Source organism: Staurois parvus, unplaced genomic scaffold, assembly GCF_062004578.1.
Source record: "Staurois parvus isolate SC_StPar_1 unplaced genomic scaffold, SC_StPar_1.0 ptg000397l, whole genome shotgun sequence".
Classification (NCBI taxonomy): domain Eukaryota; kingdom Metazoa; phylum Chordata; class Amphibia; order Anura; family Ranidae; genus Staurois; species Staurois parvus.
In genome coordinates, this window is record NW_028318193.1 from 1,006,750 (window position 1) to 1,026,578 (window position 19,829).

The window sequence follows — 19,829 nt, forward strand, 5'->3', positions numbered from 1 at the left end:
TCTAAGATAATATTGAGAAAACATAATATTACAGACCATCTTTTATTTGCATGTAAAAGCCTGCAGATATGCAACAGAACATAGACAACGACTACAAGCATGCTACAGCACATAGTCAGAGACTGCAAGCATGCCATAGAACACAGACTAAAAGCACATTAAAAAACTGTTAGGCCCTTTTCACATCTGCTTTTTTAGTGTGAAGCTCAATCAAAATCTCATTTAAATAAATTGTGGTCATTTACATATGACTTCCCATGTGCTTCTAGCTCAACTGATACTCCAAAAGCTATATGAGCTACTTTTGGAACAGATTTTAGCATTCTTGGTCTTATAGACTTCAACTGGAATGTCTGTAAATGCTCCAATAGAGCATTTTGAACATTTTTTTCAGACGTATTTCAGACATTTTTTAGCTGTTGATCTTCTCCCCCCAGTCCTTTCCATTGGCTAAAAAAAAAGTGCATGATACTTGAAAACACATAAAACTTTTGAAAGACACTTCTAAAATGCTTGTATATGCAATCAAAAAAGCTATATAAAAATTCATAAACACTTCTGAAAATTGCTCTGCTGAGGTGTATAAGACATCACAACTACCACAATCCCTTTACAAATCAATACTGCAACACAATGGGGTTGAAAACTGGAGAGTACAAAATCTGGACAGTTGTGCATGGTAGCCAATCAGCTTCTAACCAGCTTGTTCAGTTAATCTTTGACAAAAAAAAAACAGGAAGCTGAATGGTTTCTATGTAGAGCTGCACCAGACTTTTCACTCTCCAGTTTTAGTAAATCATTGTCAATGCTTCCTACAGCCCCTTGAAAATGACTTGTCCTGTATTTGATATCTCTCTCACCAAGATCCATTATAAAGTATTGGTGGGAAAAAAAAACATAAAAAGAGAACGGTTGGACAGCTTAGAAAAAAAGTAAAATAGCACGAAAGAAATAAACCAAACAATTTAACTACTATGAAGAATAAGCATCCATACTGAGGGCAGCACTAAAAAGGGCCAAGGGCTGCAAGCTGGGACCAGTGGTTTAGAAGATCAGGATGGAAGAGTAACAGACATGGAAAACATGTCGTTTGTGTGCAGGTAGAACATTACCACATTTTTTTTTCTCAAATAAAATTGATTGCAGATGTAATCAGGATTGTACTGTGGGTTTTATGATGTGTGAGAGTGCAAATGTCATAAGTCAGGGTTATTACAGGTGTTATTAGCCACAGAGGATGGTAGTAGTCTTGGTATCATCAGTTCACTATCAGTTCCATCTATTTCCTAAGTAGTTGCCACTAGATGTAATGATATGAATTCAAATCATATGGTACACATGCATTCTGCAGGACCCTAATTATTATTGTTTTATTAATTATTCCTAAATATGTATTTTAATTTAATTACTTTTGTTGTAATATACATTATACGTAAGTGTTATTTAGCTGGCTTGCAACTCTTAAGTGCTCTAATTTTATGTCCAGGTGTATGCTCACTTTATATTTTCAATGTATTCTAATTGCATTTTGCTTTAATTACCCTACATCTGACTAGGATATTGTCTAGACAACAATTCATAGCACTGCTATCTGATTACTATGGGATTATAAGTCACATAAGTGCTATCGGGTTTCTGCAGTTTTCCAAGATCCAACATTGCTGTTAACTTCTATATGTCTACAACTACAGACAGTGTTATTTAGAAGTGTTATCCCAGGTTTGCTATGAAGAACCTGTAAAATTACAAGTCCTGGCATTCTGTATCTGTAGGCCTATTATCTTTGAGCTAGCATGATACTGCTGCTAAAACCTAAAATAAACTTTGTTACTAACCTCCTCTGACAGCTGAGACACAGATTGCGTCAGTTTAAGGCTCCATGCGCACTGGCTTAAAAAATGCTGCTTCTACAGGAGTTGTGTGTTTTTCCTGTAGAAGCAACTCAATGTTATCCTATGTGCCATGCAAATAAGGGTTTTTAGAGGCATATTTTAAGCTCAGTGTTTACAGGCAGAAAAAAACCCTTCTGATTTGCATTTTTGAATGAAGTTTTCTGGTAGAAAAAAAAAAACGGTGAATACTCCAAAACGTGCCTAAACATGAGTACAAAAACGCTGTATATGAGCTTTTTTCTGCCAAGGGAACTGGTGTTTATTTACACCCAGTGTGCATGGAGCCTTAAGGTAAAAATGCCAGGTGTAGAATCTTCATTCAGATTTCTGGTCCCCTGTTGACTCATTGGTATAATCTGGTGGCCTCTACATCACTACTGTAGGGATGTAGAGGTCAGCAGGAAGAATCAGAGAGAGCAATTGAGGACTGGGAAATCAAAATTATTGGAAGTTTCTGAGGATTCTTGAGTGGTCAAGATCTCCTTACTACTGTTGCAGTCAGCAGGAGACATGAATATCATCTTGTAAAAGGAACTATTTATTTAGGGTTTAGTTTTAGAGACAGAATAGCTGTAGTTAATGCTGCGATAGAAAAAAAATCAGCTAGTTCAATGTAATATTTATAGTAAATAATTAACAGCCAAATTTTAAGAGAGGTCCCCGACATGAAAACTTTTATAAAATGACAAATACTGAGCAACTCAATGTGTATATACAGCATTAGGAAAAGTAAAACTTTGTGTCTGCTTGTAATCTATTGATGTCTATTTTATCAGTTTATTAAATGGTTTTCCCTTGTTGACAGCCAAGTAATCTTATTTGGTAGTATACACTAACATTGGGGGGCTGTGAATGGTGGCCTTATTCTGTCTGTTTCACAGAAGTCAAAAACTGAGACTGCACTGAAGAATACAAAAAAATAGCTACAATATGAGTTGCCTAAGGCTTGTGTCAGCCAGTGAGCACACAGCATAACTTAAAATACACGAAGACATGATTAAGCAATTATAGTTCTATCCAAATATGCAGGAAAATAGTTTATTTTGTTAGTGTATTCATTCTTCAACTACTAATACATATGGAAAACAGAACAGTGATATCTGATTTCCCATTAAAAAGGACTAGGAGTAGTTGACCCAAAGAAGGATAAGATTTTTTGCTTTGGTGGCATATCAAGGCATTTCAAGACTTTTTACGGCATGTTTTGTATTTTGCATAGAACATTTTGATTAAAACCAGCATAAAAAGACATAAAAGTGTATTTCTTCTTAATTGCTATGATTTATTGAAATAGCATATTTGTTGGTGTTGTACAATATATTGTGTATAATATGAGATAAATACTGTAAATAACTAATAACAAATGTGGAACAAATTATTAGCACTAATTCATTAAGACATTTTATTTTTGTTATTAACTGTAGATTAGGGATGAGCTCGGGCCTCTTCTGTTCCTAGACCAAACCCACCTGAGTGAAAGCATCAGGAAGCTGTCACTGTACTGGCCCAATCAAAAGGGCCAAGGAATTCCCTGTCCCATAGCCACATCCATTGACCCAGTACAGTTGACAGCTTCCTGGGGGGTTGCTTAGGTGGGCTTACACTAGAAACTGAACAGGCCTGAGCTCTGACCTACTGTAGTATTACTATTGTCAAAGTTAACTCAAGATATCTTGCTAACAGTCAATTTGCAAAGTTTACATACATTTTGCAAAGTAAACATTCCTTTAGTAAACACAGAACAGAAAATGATCCAGAGAGCAAAAATCATAATTTATATTCAGGTCATCAGCCACATAAGACTTTCCAAGCACTACCTAAACTCAAGGCATGCTCCCACAACTTTTTTTTAACTTACCAGGAACAATAGAATAATGTTAGAATTCAGTTATTGAATGGCATACATTTATATATTAACCAGTATAATATTTAAGATAGGGAATATGCCTTCCAACAATTTAGAAACGTGCTGCTATTAAGCAGGAGAATGTCAACAGATGTACTGAGCTAAAAATAAGTGTTGCCGAGATGTTTTGCTTCATGTATTAAGAACGTGGTATCAATTATGAGACAGAATGTAAAAGCCCAAAACATATGGTCAGGACAAAAAACCATGATACTAGGTGATGAAACACATGGAGACTTGATGAGGTTAGATATAAGACTTATATGGATAACATGAGTGGGAATTTACGATGTATGAATGCCAAAGAGAACTTTTGCCAGAAGCTAATATTTACAAAGCAACAGTGGTGCATGTAGGTACAAAGTCATTACAGCATTTTTCCAGGTCAATCTTGAAACAACAAACAACATTTGTACAGGAAAGTATTTCTAATAATAGCACTCATTAGCCAGTACTTAGCCCCAAAATAAAACTACTTTTTTGTTGCCTTTTTTACCACTTGGACAGTTGCAGTTTTGGTAGGAAAATGGTAGGGGAAGGCAGTCCAGGGCATGTGGAGAGGAATCCTAAGGCTCATTATGGTTCAGAAAACATGGAACCATCTCTCTTTTCTCTTGTTCTCATTCTGCCTTTAATTAACATATTCTAATACTAGTTTTGCTATAAGAGACAGAGTTTGTATAAAAGATGCAAACTCTGTGTTCGTATTATATTATTTGTATTATATTATTCTAAAAGATAGGTTTACCAAACTATAGTATGAGCAAACTGAAGTTTGATACCAAACTTCATTATGATTGATGGATGGCAGTCTTACTACAGGACTCCCATAATTCTTAAGTTAAAAACTGTTGCACAAAGGTATTTTTTGGATGTCAATTTAAATAGTTACTAAAACTCATCACTTGCATTTTTATTACAAAATAATCAGTTCCCAAAACTGATATTTATGTTAAAGCTGTTCTAAACGCTAAAGGTGTCATACATTGATACATTCTCTGTATTAAGGTAAAAAACTTTCCACTATCTGTCCCCCCCTCCACGTACTTAAGCCCTCTCTTGACCCAGGGCCAAGGGCGGACTGACCATTTGGAAACTTGGGCATTGCCCGAGGGCCTGGGGTCAGTAGGGGGCCCCATGAGATGCCCCTGGTACCTTTTTTATAGGCTTTTTTTGAGTTTGGGCAAGGACACAGGGGCCCCATGATCCCCTATTGCCCAGGGACCCCATGAGTTGTCAGTCCACCCCTGCCCAGGGCTGTGTCTGTCTGCAGCAGTACTGGTCTCTCCTTTTCAGGACAGATTAGGGGCAGTTGGAGCCATTGGTTCTGCTGCTGTCAGTCGAATCCAGTGAGTAGGGAGTGGGGCAGAGCCACACCCTGTGCATCTATGGAGACTCACAGCTGATTTGGAAACGCACCTGTACATGTGGCCCTATAGCAAGCAGCTTGCTATGGGGGCACACGGAATAGAGGAGGAGCAGTGGGGACCCCAATTTTATTTTAGGGAATAAAATATGATTTGGAACCACTTTAATGCTGGCTTGGGAGGAAAAAAAATATTCACTGGGTTGCTACACCTCCTGGAGATACAAGAAGCTAGAGATCCTACTCCATTTTGCCATAGGGTTCTAGATAGATGTGACAAACTGACAAATGATTCAACTTGAATAATCAGCTATGGGTGACCAAATCATTAATTTAGTTGAATAGCTGAATGGAGTTACAATTATTTTAATGCAAAGTAGTGTAGTTTGGATTGAATTGTGTTGAACAATGAAATTTTTATGTTAATAGTGATCATTTGTACAAATGATTGGACTCAGTGTACAGAGAATAAGTATCATCTGTAGGGACAATCAACCACATGCACCACTGGTAGCAACATTGATACTGGATTAGGCTGGTCAAACAAGTATTTTCACTACATGTTGGGAAATTTCCCCATAGCTAGAAAGCTAAACAGCAGTACCTGCTTAACCATACACATTAGCAGTCAACCATCTAAAGTATTACAACCTGCTGGATCTACATAAATGTGTGACCTTTCTGGCCATTGGTATCCTTTACTCAATTTTGCTGAAATCATTCAATATTGCTGAAATAATTTATCTGTGTCTGGCCAACTATTGTCACCATATCATAGTTATTAAAACACACCTGTAATATGGTAGTAAATGTAATGCTTTGAAGAAGGAAGGTAGAAATTGACACTGTTTTTGGTCATTCCACTGATGTTCTTATTGGGTTTTGGAATAGTCATTTAATGTCTTATCTAATCCTTGGCACATCCCTACCTAGGAGGTAAGACTAAAGGTGAGCTGTGACAGGCTCGGTTGTCACTCAGCGCCTCTAAACATGGCTAAAAGTGACTTTGAACTTCCACTAGCTGACTTCATTAGAAGTATTAGAGCTTGCGTCGATGTGCTTTGGGCTTGTGTCGAGGCTCTGTTTGACATCAGTTTAAATCACTTCAGTGATTATTTACTGACAGGTGCAAATGACCTCCTTCTGGCCCACATTTGGCTGGTTTCAAGCAGGTTTTACATTTCCACAGACTTATAGAAATGCATAAAATTTTTGAAGCAAACAAAAGTCCACTAACACAGGCCCTTGCAGTTGCACGCATGCATATAGGGGATACATTCTGGTGAAGAGGTGGGACTTAAAGTCATACTTCCGAACTCACTCTAAAATCAAGACACATGAAAAAAGGCTTTACCTTTCCTTCCTTCTGGCAGCATATTATTTGCTTCAATGATACAGGTGAACTTTAATCTTGCTGGTACACTGTTCAGAGCCATGCACAGGCACTGTAAACTCTACGAAGCTTTAGAGATTGGCATCAATTAGTAAACGGAGAAAAGTTTTATTCTTGTGGATAAAAGTATAGATAGAAAAGAGTTTTTTTCAGAGCTAGACGACTCTAATTAGAGCAAACATTTTTTTTTTCCAACTGACCGAAATGAATTGTTACCCATATTTATGCAGCATGATGGAATTCAGCTTGTAAAGTGTGAGGGTTATCTTTGCACACCATATTTTAATTAGATTTGTGTGACAGGTAAACCCCATTAATAAGAAATTTTGGAAGGTCTATCCATGCAGATTTATGCACAATTAGCTTTTCAATCCTGTCATTATTACAGAATCTATTCAGTGGCAGCAGTTTATCCACAAGGAATTAGGAGCAAAGGTAAGTTCATTGTTCAGTAATGCACAGAATATTAAGCCAACGTTCAAAAACTTTGTAAAAATACCTGTATATAAATCCCCGTGAGCATACATGTCAACCACATAGCGACAGAACTGATATTGATCTGACAGAACAAAAAGGAAAATACTAATCAACAGGGAACAAATATCAATATGTGGTTTGCCTGAGCAACAAAGGAAAAGAAAAATAAGCATATCAGGAAAGCAAATCATGGGTTAGAGAGTATTTTGATACTTACTTTTTGCTTTATGATTTTTATTTAATATTGTATTTGTTTGCTTGTATTGTTTGCACAGTTTATAATTCTAAAGAATTACCGTAACATATTTCTTTCTCTATATAACCATTTGCGGAGATTCCTAGAAGTACTAGCTATATAAATACATGATATACTGTATTAGTTCTGAAATATGTCCTTGGATTTGAACATCAAGATTCTGCTGCACAATGGGGCCATGATTTTCGAGGTATTAGACAGAATATAGTGTTTTCAAATTGTATTTTAGGTATGTGTAAAAAAGAGATCAGCTTGAACTGTATGTACAGTTGTGTTCAAAATAATAGCAGTGTGTTGAAAAAAGTGAATAAAGCTCAAATCCTTCTAATAGCTTTTATTTCCATACACACAAATGCATTGGGAACACTACACATTCTATTCCAAATCAAAACATGAAGCAAAATAAATCAAATTTGTGTTGTTCCTCTAAAAAAATTGAAGAAAAGTGAATATTAGACTGTGTAAAGAAGAATACAAACACTGCTATTTTTTTGAAAACTCAAACATTCACTATATAAACTGAAAAATGTTTGAAGATTTTGCTTTCCTTTGAATCACTTAATGAATATTTAGTTGTATAAGCACTGTTTCTGAGAACTGCTGTACATCTGTGTTGCATGGAGCCAACCAACTTCTGGCACCTGTGAACAGGTATTCCAGTGCAGGATGATTGGACTACATTCCACAGTTCTTCTCTATTTCTTGGTTTTGCCTCAGAAACTGCATTTTTGATGTCACCCCACAAGTTTTCTATTGGATTAAGATCCGGGGATTGGGCTGGCCACTCCATAACGTCAATCTTGTTGGTCTGGAACCAAGATGTTGCACGTTTACTGGTGTGTTTGGGGTCATTGTCTTGTTGGAACACCCATTTCAAGGGCATTTCCTCTTCAGCATAAGGCAGCATGACCTCTTCAAGTATTCTGATGTATTCAAACTGATCCATGATCCCTGGTATGCGATAAATAGGCCCAACACCGTAGTATGAGAAACATCCCCATATCATGATGCTTGCGCAACCATGCTTCACTGTCTTCACAGTGTACTGTGGCTTGAATTCAGTGTTTGGGGGTTGTCTGACAAACTGTCTCCGGCCACTAGACCCAAAAAGAACAATCTTACTTTCATCAGTCCACAAAATGTTGCGCCATTTCTCTTTAGGCCAGTCAATGTGCTCTTTGGTAAATTGTAACCTCTTCAGCACATGTCTTTTTTTCAACAGTGGGACTTTGTGGGGGCTTCTTGCAGATAGCTTGGCTTCACATAGGCGTCTTCTAATTGTAACAGTACTCACAGGTAACTTTAGGCCTTCTTTGATCTTCTTGGAGCTGATTGTTGGCTGAGTCCTTGCCATTTTGGCTATTCTTCTATCCATTCGAATGGTAGTTTTTTTCTTTCTTCCACGTCTTTCAGGTTTTGGTTGCCATTTTAAAGCATTATGCAATCATTTTAGCTAAGCAGCCTATCATTTTCTGCACTTCTTTATATGTTTTCCCCTCTCCAATCAACTTTTTAATCAAGGTACGCTGTTCTTCTGAACAATGTCTGGAACGACCCATTTTCCTCAGAATTTCAGAAAGAAATGCACTGTAACCAGCATGTACAACATTTGCTGCCTTCTTTCCTTAAATAAGGGCAATAATTGCCACCTGTTTTTCAAAGAATGAATGGCCTCACTAATAGAACTCCACACTGCTATTATTTTGAACATGCCCCTTTCAATTAGTGATTCAATTACACAGAATCAGCAGCATGCATGTCATGACTGTTGGGTCTATTGGATTTCTATTACTCTACTACACCTGCTAGCAAATTATTTGCCATGTAGAAATATCATTTCTACCAAAAACAGTGATTGATAAGGTAAGTGATGTCTGACTGCTATTATTTTGAACACAACTGTATAACCCAAACATTTTTTGTAGTAGAGTAGAGAAGGGTTTGGTAATCCTGTCCATGTCCAGCTGGAGAGGTTTCCCTTCACTTTCTGTTCTGGGGATGCAAAAGTAAAACTCTCCAAAGGAAAACAAAATTCCAGAACAAGTGTCCTCATTGGTGGATTTACTCTCAACTTTTGCTCTGGTCATAGATAAAAAAGTTGCTTTTTCCCTTACTTTCTTTTGCTAACAATGATTGCCAGCACAGACAGAGGGGTTAATCTCCTCAATGGGGCCCAGACAGCAAAAAAAGATGTTTGGTTATACTTAATGGTGTAACTGTGTGTTAATGCTTTAAAAATCCTTTTATTATGCAGGATTTATAATTGAATTTTACAGGGTGACAGTCATATTTGCTTTTTACAAGCTCTGCATTCTGTATCCCTGCTTTTGCTGTGCTGAACAATGTGCAATTGTAAATATTCAGTTAGCTTAGTGAATGAAGTAAAGCTGTGTACATTTTTTTGGTTTAAAGGGAAGTCAAAGGAGTTCAAATACAAATGTTCTTCAAATTTCTTTGGGATCTATTTATCACTATTTTGACTTAAAAATCACAGTTTTCTCCTGAGTAATGCAATTTTCACCTTACACTTGTTAAATTATTGTATGGTAAATTTAATATTATTTTAACACTAATATGCTTAAAGAATAGCATATAAAATTATAGTTTGCTTTTGAAACATTTACTGACTGGAGAAATAATCTGCATACCCCTTGCCACCTCACATGTTATTTTTTCATCAAATAAGACTCTGTAATATTCTATAGAACGGTAGACTATAGAGTTTTTTTTCTTGCATATGGATTTCTGGGAGTGTTTATAAACAGGGTCATGTAGCTCAACAAGCAAGTCCTAGTTCAACAGTGAATTACTAGAGTTGGGTAGCTGCAGGCCTTAACTAGATCCCCTGCTTACATAGGGTTGAGGACTTCTAATATCATGCCAATCAACAAGCACCAGTGCTTTCACATCAGAGAAGGGCAGTTGCACAATTACCAAACCCTGAAGTACTGGGTATGTCTCTTCCATTCACTAAACCGAAAGAAACACATAATGACTGAAGAAATGAGCTTGTTCTCTGCTAACGTGAGATTAAATTGTGGTAAATTTTTGAAAATAGAATGTTTTCCAAATGTACCAATCACACCACATGGCCTTCGAAGTTAGTTTAGGTGGCTTAGAATGGCCAATAATGGGGCTTTGGTATGTGCCAGCCCTCTCATTTATAAAAGGGTGGCTTACCAACAGTCCTTTGTCAAGGTGTGCTGGAGTAGTGTAGGGAGAGCTGACAGTCTTTGTGTAGTAAGAGTTTGTTTTGCTATACTGTGCTATTGTGTACTGTGTGTTGAGGAAAGATATGCAACACCTTTTTATCATCTTTATCACAAGACGGGGTTCTAGACACCACCTGCAGCAAACCAGAGGCTAGAACAGATGTAATATGGGATTTATTCAATAACAGACTAATTTATAACATGGAACACATATCATTGTCCACACTCAGCTATAAACTGTTGTTTGACTCCAAACCATGTCCTGCATGCCCATAATAACATGAAGGCCACAATGTGCAGCCTGAAGTACCTCACAGAATTCTCTCTCCTTAAGCTAGGTTTGGAGTCAGCGGAGATCTAAGCACATTTTGTAAAGCATATCTCTGTGCTTTTTTTTTATACCACTGCTTTATTAAAAGACCCTTAAGAAGTACGTATTTTACTCTGTTTAGTGAAGTTGTATTTGCTTCAATTACCAAATCCTATGCAAATGATAATAATTAATCATTTTATTTGATGAATTAATCATTTTAAACTTTCCACTTTATTGGGTGTTCAGAGTGAATACAGGGATAAAGGGATTACACCACATACAATAAATATTAGTTTAAGATTTATTACACAGGCTTAGGGATCACTCATGCAATCGATTCAAGCATACTATAGCAATTTGTGTCTGTTCTTATTCATTTAACTTAAAGGATAATTTCACCTTTACAAAAAAAAAAAATAAATGCACATTTTTTTGCAGGTAAAAGATTTTTCTTTGTTAGGAGCCAGTAAATTATTGTACCCACAATCAGCAAGTAGTGGGTGTAATGCCAAATCAGTGTATCTGTCTGCCCATACCTCTGATATGGGCAGGCAGTTAGACTCTAACAGGAAGAATCAATGGGCTACCAGAGTGCTCAGCAGTGCCCTGGTAGTTTATTGAGAACTACAAAGGCTGTCGGTACTTGTAGTGTTAACATTCACAGAACACTGCAAATAAATGAAGCAGCCAGATAGGTGGAGCCCCGCACAGCCACTTTTTTAGATTGTGACAGAAAGCTGGGGAGAAGATCCCCAGCTTGCTGTCAAAACAGGGCCTTGGGGGGGAGCGGAGGCTGGTGCATCTGTAACTTGTTACATGTTACACCCTGAGTATGCACAAAATGTACAAAAGGTGAACTTATCCTTTAAATAAATTAGGCTCAGTCATTCATCTCCTTATCATCAAACATATTGTGATTGGATAGGGAAAGGTAACTAAACATAAGTATATTTTTACCAAAGCAAGTTTTACTTTAAATGCATTCCAGTTATAAGGAAATATGATGAAAACAAGGCACAACATGATAAAACTATTTTTTTGATACTTTTATGCCATTATTCTGCACCAGTAAATGCTTATTCACAGAATGACAACACAAAACACACTCACAGATAAATAGTTAAATTAAACAGATCAACTGTTTAATTACATATACAGCATAACATTTATCACAACAAAACGTTTCCTTCTATCTCATTGGAAAAATGGTCACATTTTATTTTATGTACTTGTTTAGCAGCTTTGTTATGCAGTGCTTAAATCATGAGTGAATAATTAGCATATGCCATTGTGACCACTGTGTCCTGGAAAAAGGTTTAGGCCTTGCTATATTCTCTACAGATCTGAAAATAGAAGGAAGATGGAACCAGGATTCCAGCCTAGTAATTATTGGTTCTGCCCCTTTCCACGAAGACTAGGCACAAATACACTTTCATGATGACCTCTAGCCTGTGTCTAGTCATAATTTTCCTGAATGCAAACCCTAACAGTAAGGTCATATTCACATTGTGCATTGCACTAATGTCTATGCAAGTGTTATCATGCAATAAGGTGCACTGATTTAAAGTAGCCCATTCATTTTGAATAGGCTGCCGGTACATCTAAAAGCAAAATATTTTTAATGCAGCACACACAACACAAAGCATGCACATTATAGTGTGCTATTAGTGTTCCTAATATAACATTGCATTGAAATGTATTTTCAAATTAACGGCACCACAACATTCCCCACCGAGGTTTGTGTATTATTGTGCATGACCACAAATGGTAAGATGCACATTTTACTTCACATTACCACAAATGCAACTTTATGAAGGGGGGCTTAAAGTAATAAAATTGGGAAATTTAAAATTGGCCATGAAAACAAAAATACATTAACAGAGCATACTATTACATTTTACGGTAAAACTTTCTGCCAGGTATACAATGTAATGCAAAATCAGGAACACAACCGCATTAAAAATCTGGTTCTAAGCCCAGCTAAAACTTTAAAAAAATGTTTAAAGTTTTATCCATCTGAGATGGGGATACAATACTACTTTAAAAAGGATCAAATGGCCAATAGGATGCTCTTACTTGGTTTGGTGATACTTTCTTCCACACTAAACTATTTTTGAAATGTATGATTGGTCCTCAGCATATATTTAAGATACAGTAAAAACCCTAAAACTGAGATGCTCCTCCCCCCTTATGATTCAGACTATATGATATGTTAGTCTATAAAAACCCTCTACAGTCTGTACACAATTTATTTATTCATTTATTTATGATTGTGATGGAGATATGATAGCAGGTTATTCTTACAGTCTGAGTCACTAATGTCTCCTTTGTTTGTGAGATCTTCAGTAGAGTTCTTTTGGTATGTTTTACCTGGCAACTCATCTTTGGCTTCCACTTTAGTCTTTTCTGCCACTTTGGGTTTAGGTTTAGCCTTAGTGTCTTCAACCACTTTGGTTTCTTTTATGTCTTTTGTCACCTTGGCCTCTGATACCTTGGCTGTTACTTCTTTCTTGGGCTTTTCCTCTACTGCAGAGACTTTTGCTTTCTTCTCTTCTGAAAATGGGGATTGAGAGTTAAAAAAAAACTCTTAGCTTTGAAAATGGACCATTTCTATTTATTCTTAAAAATATATACATACTGTACATAAAATATCATAGACATCTCAACGTTTTTACGTTTTAATCACCAGTATATAGATACATTGAATGAGTAGACCAACTAAAAGTAGTATTAGTAAAAAGTGGAGCCTGGTATACTAAGTCACCGGCTGGCTTCTTGGATTCCTAGGGGGCTCTTGAGGCAAGAAAACCCTTTCATAATTCCAGGATATGTTTCTAGACTCCCTACCCGCCTGGGAGTTTTTGGTATTCCCACCCACTTTTGAGTGTCTCCACTTTCCTGTTGCATTCTTAATGATACAAAAAAAATTTAAAATCCAAAAAGGAGACTGGGGCCCCTTGTAATGGTGACAGCAGATGTGCACACCTGGGAACTTCAACATGCAAAGAAATTATGAAGAGATATAACGGATATAATTAAATTACCTCCCTGCAAGCTACAAAAAATGCAAATTAATGTTGGGAAGAGACATTGTCATAAAAAATATGCTGTGCATATAAAGGAGAGGCATCCAGTCCAATGCCTGGCCACTTTGGCAAAGCTTCAACATGTCCTGATAGCGCTGAAGCTTGCCCTCCCTGTCCTTCCTCCTACGCAATGTGTAGAAAAAGTTGAGGATGGAAGGTACCTGTCACTATATGGGGTCAGGCTCAGAGACCAGTAGATATAGCAGTAGAGGGGTTCCCACTGACCAGCAGGATAAGTACATGAGCAGGTCACCTTGGCAGATGATGCAGGCTCACCCAAGGTGTGGAGTCTAAGCACTAACTGGTCTTCATCAAAGCTCCTGATAGTGAAGAATGTTTTTTCTGCATGCTAGTGTTAGGTCATAGTCCTCAGGGTCGCACCACCAAGAGGTGAGTAAGCTAGGGTCCAGAAAAAGATGTAGCAGGTAGGTATCAAGCAGAAGCATAACCAGTAAACAAACCAAAGGCTGGTAACAAGTAGTTGCACGTTGGGATCAAGCAGACGCATAGTAAAGGAACAAGCTAAGGGTCCGTAACAAATGGTAGCAAAGATAAGGACATTTGTGGGTATACAAGGAGCAAGATATTGGCTGGAAACAGCACAACAATCTGGCAAAGAGGAAGGGCAGAAACATAGCTTAAATCAGGAAGTTCATAGGAGGAGCAAACAGTTAAAGGTTCACTAGAAACAAGATACAAGGCAATATTGTCCAATGGATGGGAAGGCACAGCAAGAAGAAATACAGCCATATACTGCAGAGGTGAATTGACTAGTTAAACAACAACTGTCTGGTTAGTAATTCTTTCCAACTTCACAAAAGGCCAAAGAGGACTTATGTGAGACAGAGCAAGGTGAATCCGTGAAAAATGCTTGTTATGGCATCAAGTGAATTAGGGGCACCTGGGGTGTAGATGACTACATGTAAAAAGACACATTATAAGATGCTACATCATTGTGGCTCATTTGGCATGTTTCCTATTGCCTTTACAGGCCTCTTATGGGCCTTTTTGCAAAATAATATTGTGGTGCCCTCCGGAGTTGATGGAATAGGGTCTGTAGGGGGGAAAATGTACAGTATATTGCATGGAAAATAAAGCTAGAGAGGAGGACTATAATGTATGTAGAAAAAAGCTAAGTGGCAGCAAACCCAGTTGGGGAATAGATAAATGATGCACAGCTGGGGTGATGTATACTGGGTGGAGGAAATATAAATGAGGTGGATCTACACTCTAGGGAGTAAGCAGGTATACAACTGGGTAAAGAGGGATGTATACTGCTTGTGGGGAGAATGCATACTGTTTGGGAGATGTGTTGTATACTTCTGGCATTAGTGTAACTTTCTAGTGCCCCAACAAACTGTTCTATGTGAATGACTAGCAAATATTTCCACTGAATCATCTGATCTAGGACAACCTCTTTATGTACAATGGGGTTTGCCAAATCAGAATACTGAAAAACAAATTGGTGAATCCTGTCAAATCTGAGCAGTAACTAATGTGATTAAATAGAGTAATTGGCAACCTAGGAGAAAAGCAGCTTATTTAATTACATATTAGGATAGATAGAACAAAAAATAAACTGGTACATCTAGTTCAACCAACAGGAAAAAATATATAGAAAACTATATTATTTTACATAGAACATTGTTGTCTGTGAAGACTTGCCCATAGCTCAAGTGAAGTTTTGCAGACATATGCACATGCACAGACCGGCAACTGGCCGAACATATGTGCACAAATATGTGAATGTCACCGGCACACCGAGGATCATCAATATGGGTCCAAATGTTTTAATGAACGATCACAAGGCCTTGCTGTAACTATGTGATCGCTCATTAAAACTTTTGGATCCATATGCTTGTGACATTCTCCATTGCTGATTCTGTTCGGTTCCAGCTGATGGTCTCTGCAGCACCTACTTATACACACAGCCATTTTTAACGCAGGAATGTGTGCGTTTCGATTGTTCACTTGCAAATATGTGAATGGGCACACCCATGTGAGTGCCCATGTGTGCGCACACATGTGTACTCACACAATCATGCGCTCACCTGTCACCAAGACTGGCCCCAAACTTCCTATTTATTTGCACATGCTCTGCTGTGACATCTGCCTACTGCCAGCTGTCCTGTTCAAGGTATCCTTCCATCAAGATCTCTGCTATTGCCCACGTTGACCACCGGACTGATCATGGCACTCATGCCTTGCCGTGCTCCTGTGGTAACTGGCCCACTACCAGTGGCCCCTGAACTTGTACAAGAGGCTTTCCTCTGCATGTCAGGCTCACTACCAAGTACGTGACAATTGCATTATTGTTTACGGTCAAGAGTAGAATACACCTACCAAATAAAAATATAATGATTCATTCACATATGTGTTTTTTGACTGCTGTGATAAAATATCTTAGGAGGATGCCTCAAAAAAGTGCTCCTAAAATGCTGCAAGCAAGGGTTTATTTGAGCTCAATTACAGCACACAACATGTCTACAGATAGCTGAACTATTGCTGTACCATTGCTTATACTGGTACAGAACACCTCTCTTATTGTGCAGTTATAGAAAATTGCACTTTAATCCTCAGTAAATGGCCCTTAAATTACAATAAAAATGTATAACAAGACAAATGTACATACATCAAATGAAACTTACCTTTGGCTGGAACTTTTTTCTCAGGTTTTGCACTTTTTTCAGGTTCTTCTTTTGTAGTTACTGAATAAAAGAAAAGATAAAACAATGGGTTGTAAGAAAGAGGTATATAGGTATTTAACCATATAATTAGCATGAACACCACACATTTCTAACAATTTAAATTTTTTAAAACTCTCTCTTCTTTAAACTGATTATACAGTACATACATATTGTAAGGCACTGGCTGGTAGGATTATGAACAGTGTGTGTGTTTCACTAAGTTTTCTCACATACACAAAATTAAGGGCTCCAGGGTAACACACTTTTTGTTTTCTCAGATTTAAATTCGTACTGGTCTGGGTCCTGGAGCCCATAAGTTTTGTAAAGTTTTGGTTTGGATAAGGCCTCCAGTCCTAGGTTCATTGTTTTTTAGCCATACCTCACTAATAAGTCAGCAGTGCACAGGTCTTTATAGATGTAAGCTGACTGAAACTCAGTGGCTCTGTCTCTCTTTGCTATGTGAGAGCCTCCTGCTGGGTAAAAGAGTGGGTATTGACAGAACTCTAAAAATGTACATGGGCTGTTTTATGAGGAACCCAGTAGGAGGCATCATCTTAGTCAGGAACTGACCTTAGCTTAGTTGGTGGCTCAGATGTTTTGTTTTATGCTATTGAATTGTTGTACAAAGCCCTCCTGTACTTAACTGTGTATGTTTACTACTCTGTGAATAAAAGTGCAGGACAAACCTGCTTGGACAATACCTGGGTGTCCCTGTCTTGGTGACCCCATTAGGAGGCATCTTCTTAGTCAGGAACTGACCTGAGCTTAGTTGGTGGCTCAGATGTTTTGTTTTATGCTATTGAATTGTTGTACAAAGCCTTCCTGTACTGTACTGTGTATGTTTACTTCCTTGTGAATAAAAGTGCAGGACAAACCTTCTTGGACCATACCTGGGTGTCCCTGTCTTGTGTTTGGCAAAGTGCTTCAACTATCAGTTGAACCTGGCCCCCGTACCATATATACAGTATATATAAAAAAGGGAGTTCATCCCACTTCTGTGGGTGGTCTCTAAACCTGCCAGCCAGTTGCTTGGAGTTGACTGGTGATCTTGCAGATGATAAAGTTTGTCGTTTGATGCACTTTATAGAGCAGTGTGCAGCTCTCTTTGTATTTTGATCCATGAGCATGATTGGGTCATGTATTCACACCTGACTATACTCTATTGTCTATCATCATAAATACACAGTGCAGGGGAGGCACAGTATGTGCTGTAGGTAAATTACTGTTCTTGAGATTCTGTAGTCCTTGACATGGTAAAAGGACCCAAAGGGGATTAGCAATGCACACTAATGGTGGTCTGAAGTACACTGGTAGAAGTGATATTACATGGGAGGAGAATGAACAGTTCTAATGTACTAAGAAAATATGATCTGAGTACAAAGGATTGTGGCTGCACAGTGTTATAGAACAGAGGGCTGCATAAATTACAAGAAGAAGACCTCATTTCTCAAACCCACTATAGGTGCTAAAGCAGCTTATTCATCCACAGAAATATTTTAAAGCCAGTTTACACAGATTTTTGTTTTTCTATATATGAAATTAGATTGTGAAGAATTTTTGACAAATAGCAGTGTTTGAATTCCGAAGCAGTGCACAGTTACATTTATAGTTACTTTTGCCATGCATCGTGTTGCTTTTATTTTGTTCCTAAATACAAGTTAAAAGTAATACACCTTAAAAAAAACCCAAACTGATCTCATACTGATTTCAAATTAATCTTGATTATAAGATTTTTTTCCATCTCAATTTTTACCTTGTAAACAACTTAAGCATGCTGCATCTGACTTGCTCAAGAGTCTAAAGCCGTGTACGCAAACCCTTAGGCAAATGTTTTAACATATTACAATAAAATAAATATGTACTTTTGGCTGCAGGTTTCTTCTCAGCTTTAGTCTTCTCTTTTGGCTCTTCCTTTTTCATTTCTGAAATTAAGCAGCCAAAATATTAATAAATTGATCACAGCAGATGATCGTTCAGATGCTACTGCAATAAGAAGAACTTCAAATAAATATGATTAAATGACCACTCAAATGACTCTGATTGTATTGTCAAAGAAAGAATTCTCTCATTTATCTTCCAGCACCAAAGTTGGCAACAGCTGACTTGGTGTATTTCTGACTTGTTTTTTGGAGAGAGATTTCAGAGCTTACATGTCTTTTGCATTGCCAAATATCTGCTCAGTTCTAAAGTCTTTTTGGTCTTTCATTTCAGTGACTTGGGCTTGTGGATAGTAGGAATTTTGAAAATGTTTGAAAATACTTCAACCATACTGCTGCTTTTAAGGAAAAAACAAAGCAATGCTTTAAAAATGTGCATTGTGCTTAGCTGGCGTCAGGATTACAAAGCAGGCTGGGGTTGATTTACTAAAAATTGAGAGTATAAAATCTAGTGCAGCTCTGCATAGAAACCAATCAGCTTCCAGAGTTTTTTTTTTTGTCAAAACTTATTTGAACAAACTGAAGCTAGAAGCTGATTGGCTATTATGCAGAGCTGCACCCGATTTTGCACTCTCCAGTTTTAGTAAATCAACTCCAAAGTGTTGTAGCTATGACAGGAGCAACAAGAAAAAGAGGTGAAGGGAGATCCGGGTCACGTGATCTGTCAAAGTGTGTCCAGCCACTCATCCATTCATGGAGTTCTTGCTGCAGTGTTAAGCAATGTGAACTTTGTTGGATGTGGCCTGCATTTTTGATTGGGATGTAAAATACAGGTTGTGGTATGGAGTAAAAGTAAATAGAAGTATCTTCCCTCCACTATAAATATCAGGGTAAGGTTGACATATTGAAATAAAAAGCTTTTCCATATTGGGCTAGTGATATTATAAGGTATTGGGGAAATCTACCCCATGGACTGAGAAAGAAGCTAGAGACCGCTCCAGAGAGTGGAAGGGATATGTACAGCTTATGCCTCAAAACTTTATGTTTCAAAAGTTCTTATTGAGATTTTTTAAGAACATAACAGGGTAAGGATATTTGGTTCATTGGTAAACATGTTAATACAGCATAGTATTCAATATTTACCCCAGCAGTTGGCTGGGGCTGATAATGGTATATAAATCATTACCATTAGAGGTATTCTTGGTTACGTGTTGAACCTTGGTGAGGTGTGTGGGATGTTGAGGGGGGTATTAAACAAAGAGGAATGGGAAGGAGGGTAGGAAGGGAGGGGGGTAAGTGTAACGGGTTGGAAGAAGGAATACCAGTCTAGAGTTGGTGGACAACTCAGTTTGTATTTAGATTAT

General features: G+C 37.6%; 1 protein-coding gene across 50 annotated transcripts in view; it reads right to left on the reverse strand.

The window, feature by feature from the left end:
• The window catches only part of TRDN (triadin), a 974,263-nt gene that overhangs the window by 729,971 nt on the left and 224,463 nt on the right, over positions 1 to 19,829 (reverse strand). For 49 of the 50 annotated variants that reach the window (XM_089686429.1, XM_089686384.1, XM_089686382.1 and 46 more), the window contains 4 exons: positions 18,451 to 18,510; positions 16,550 to 16,609; positions 13,186 to 13,368; positions 7,057 to 7,116 (listed from right to left, as the gene is read on the reverse strand). In XM_089686429.1, coding sequence (XP_089542555.1) covers positions 7,057 to 7,116; positions 13,186 to 13,368; positions 16,550 to 16,609; positions 18,451 to 18,510 — 363 coding nt within the window. The remainder of the gene's footprint in view (positions 1 to 7,056; positions 7,117 to 13,185; positions 13,369 to 16,549; positions 16,610 to 18,450; positions 18,511 to 19,829) is intronic. The other variant, XM_089686430.1, reaches the window with a different exon arrangement.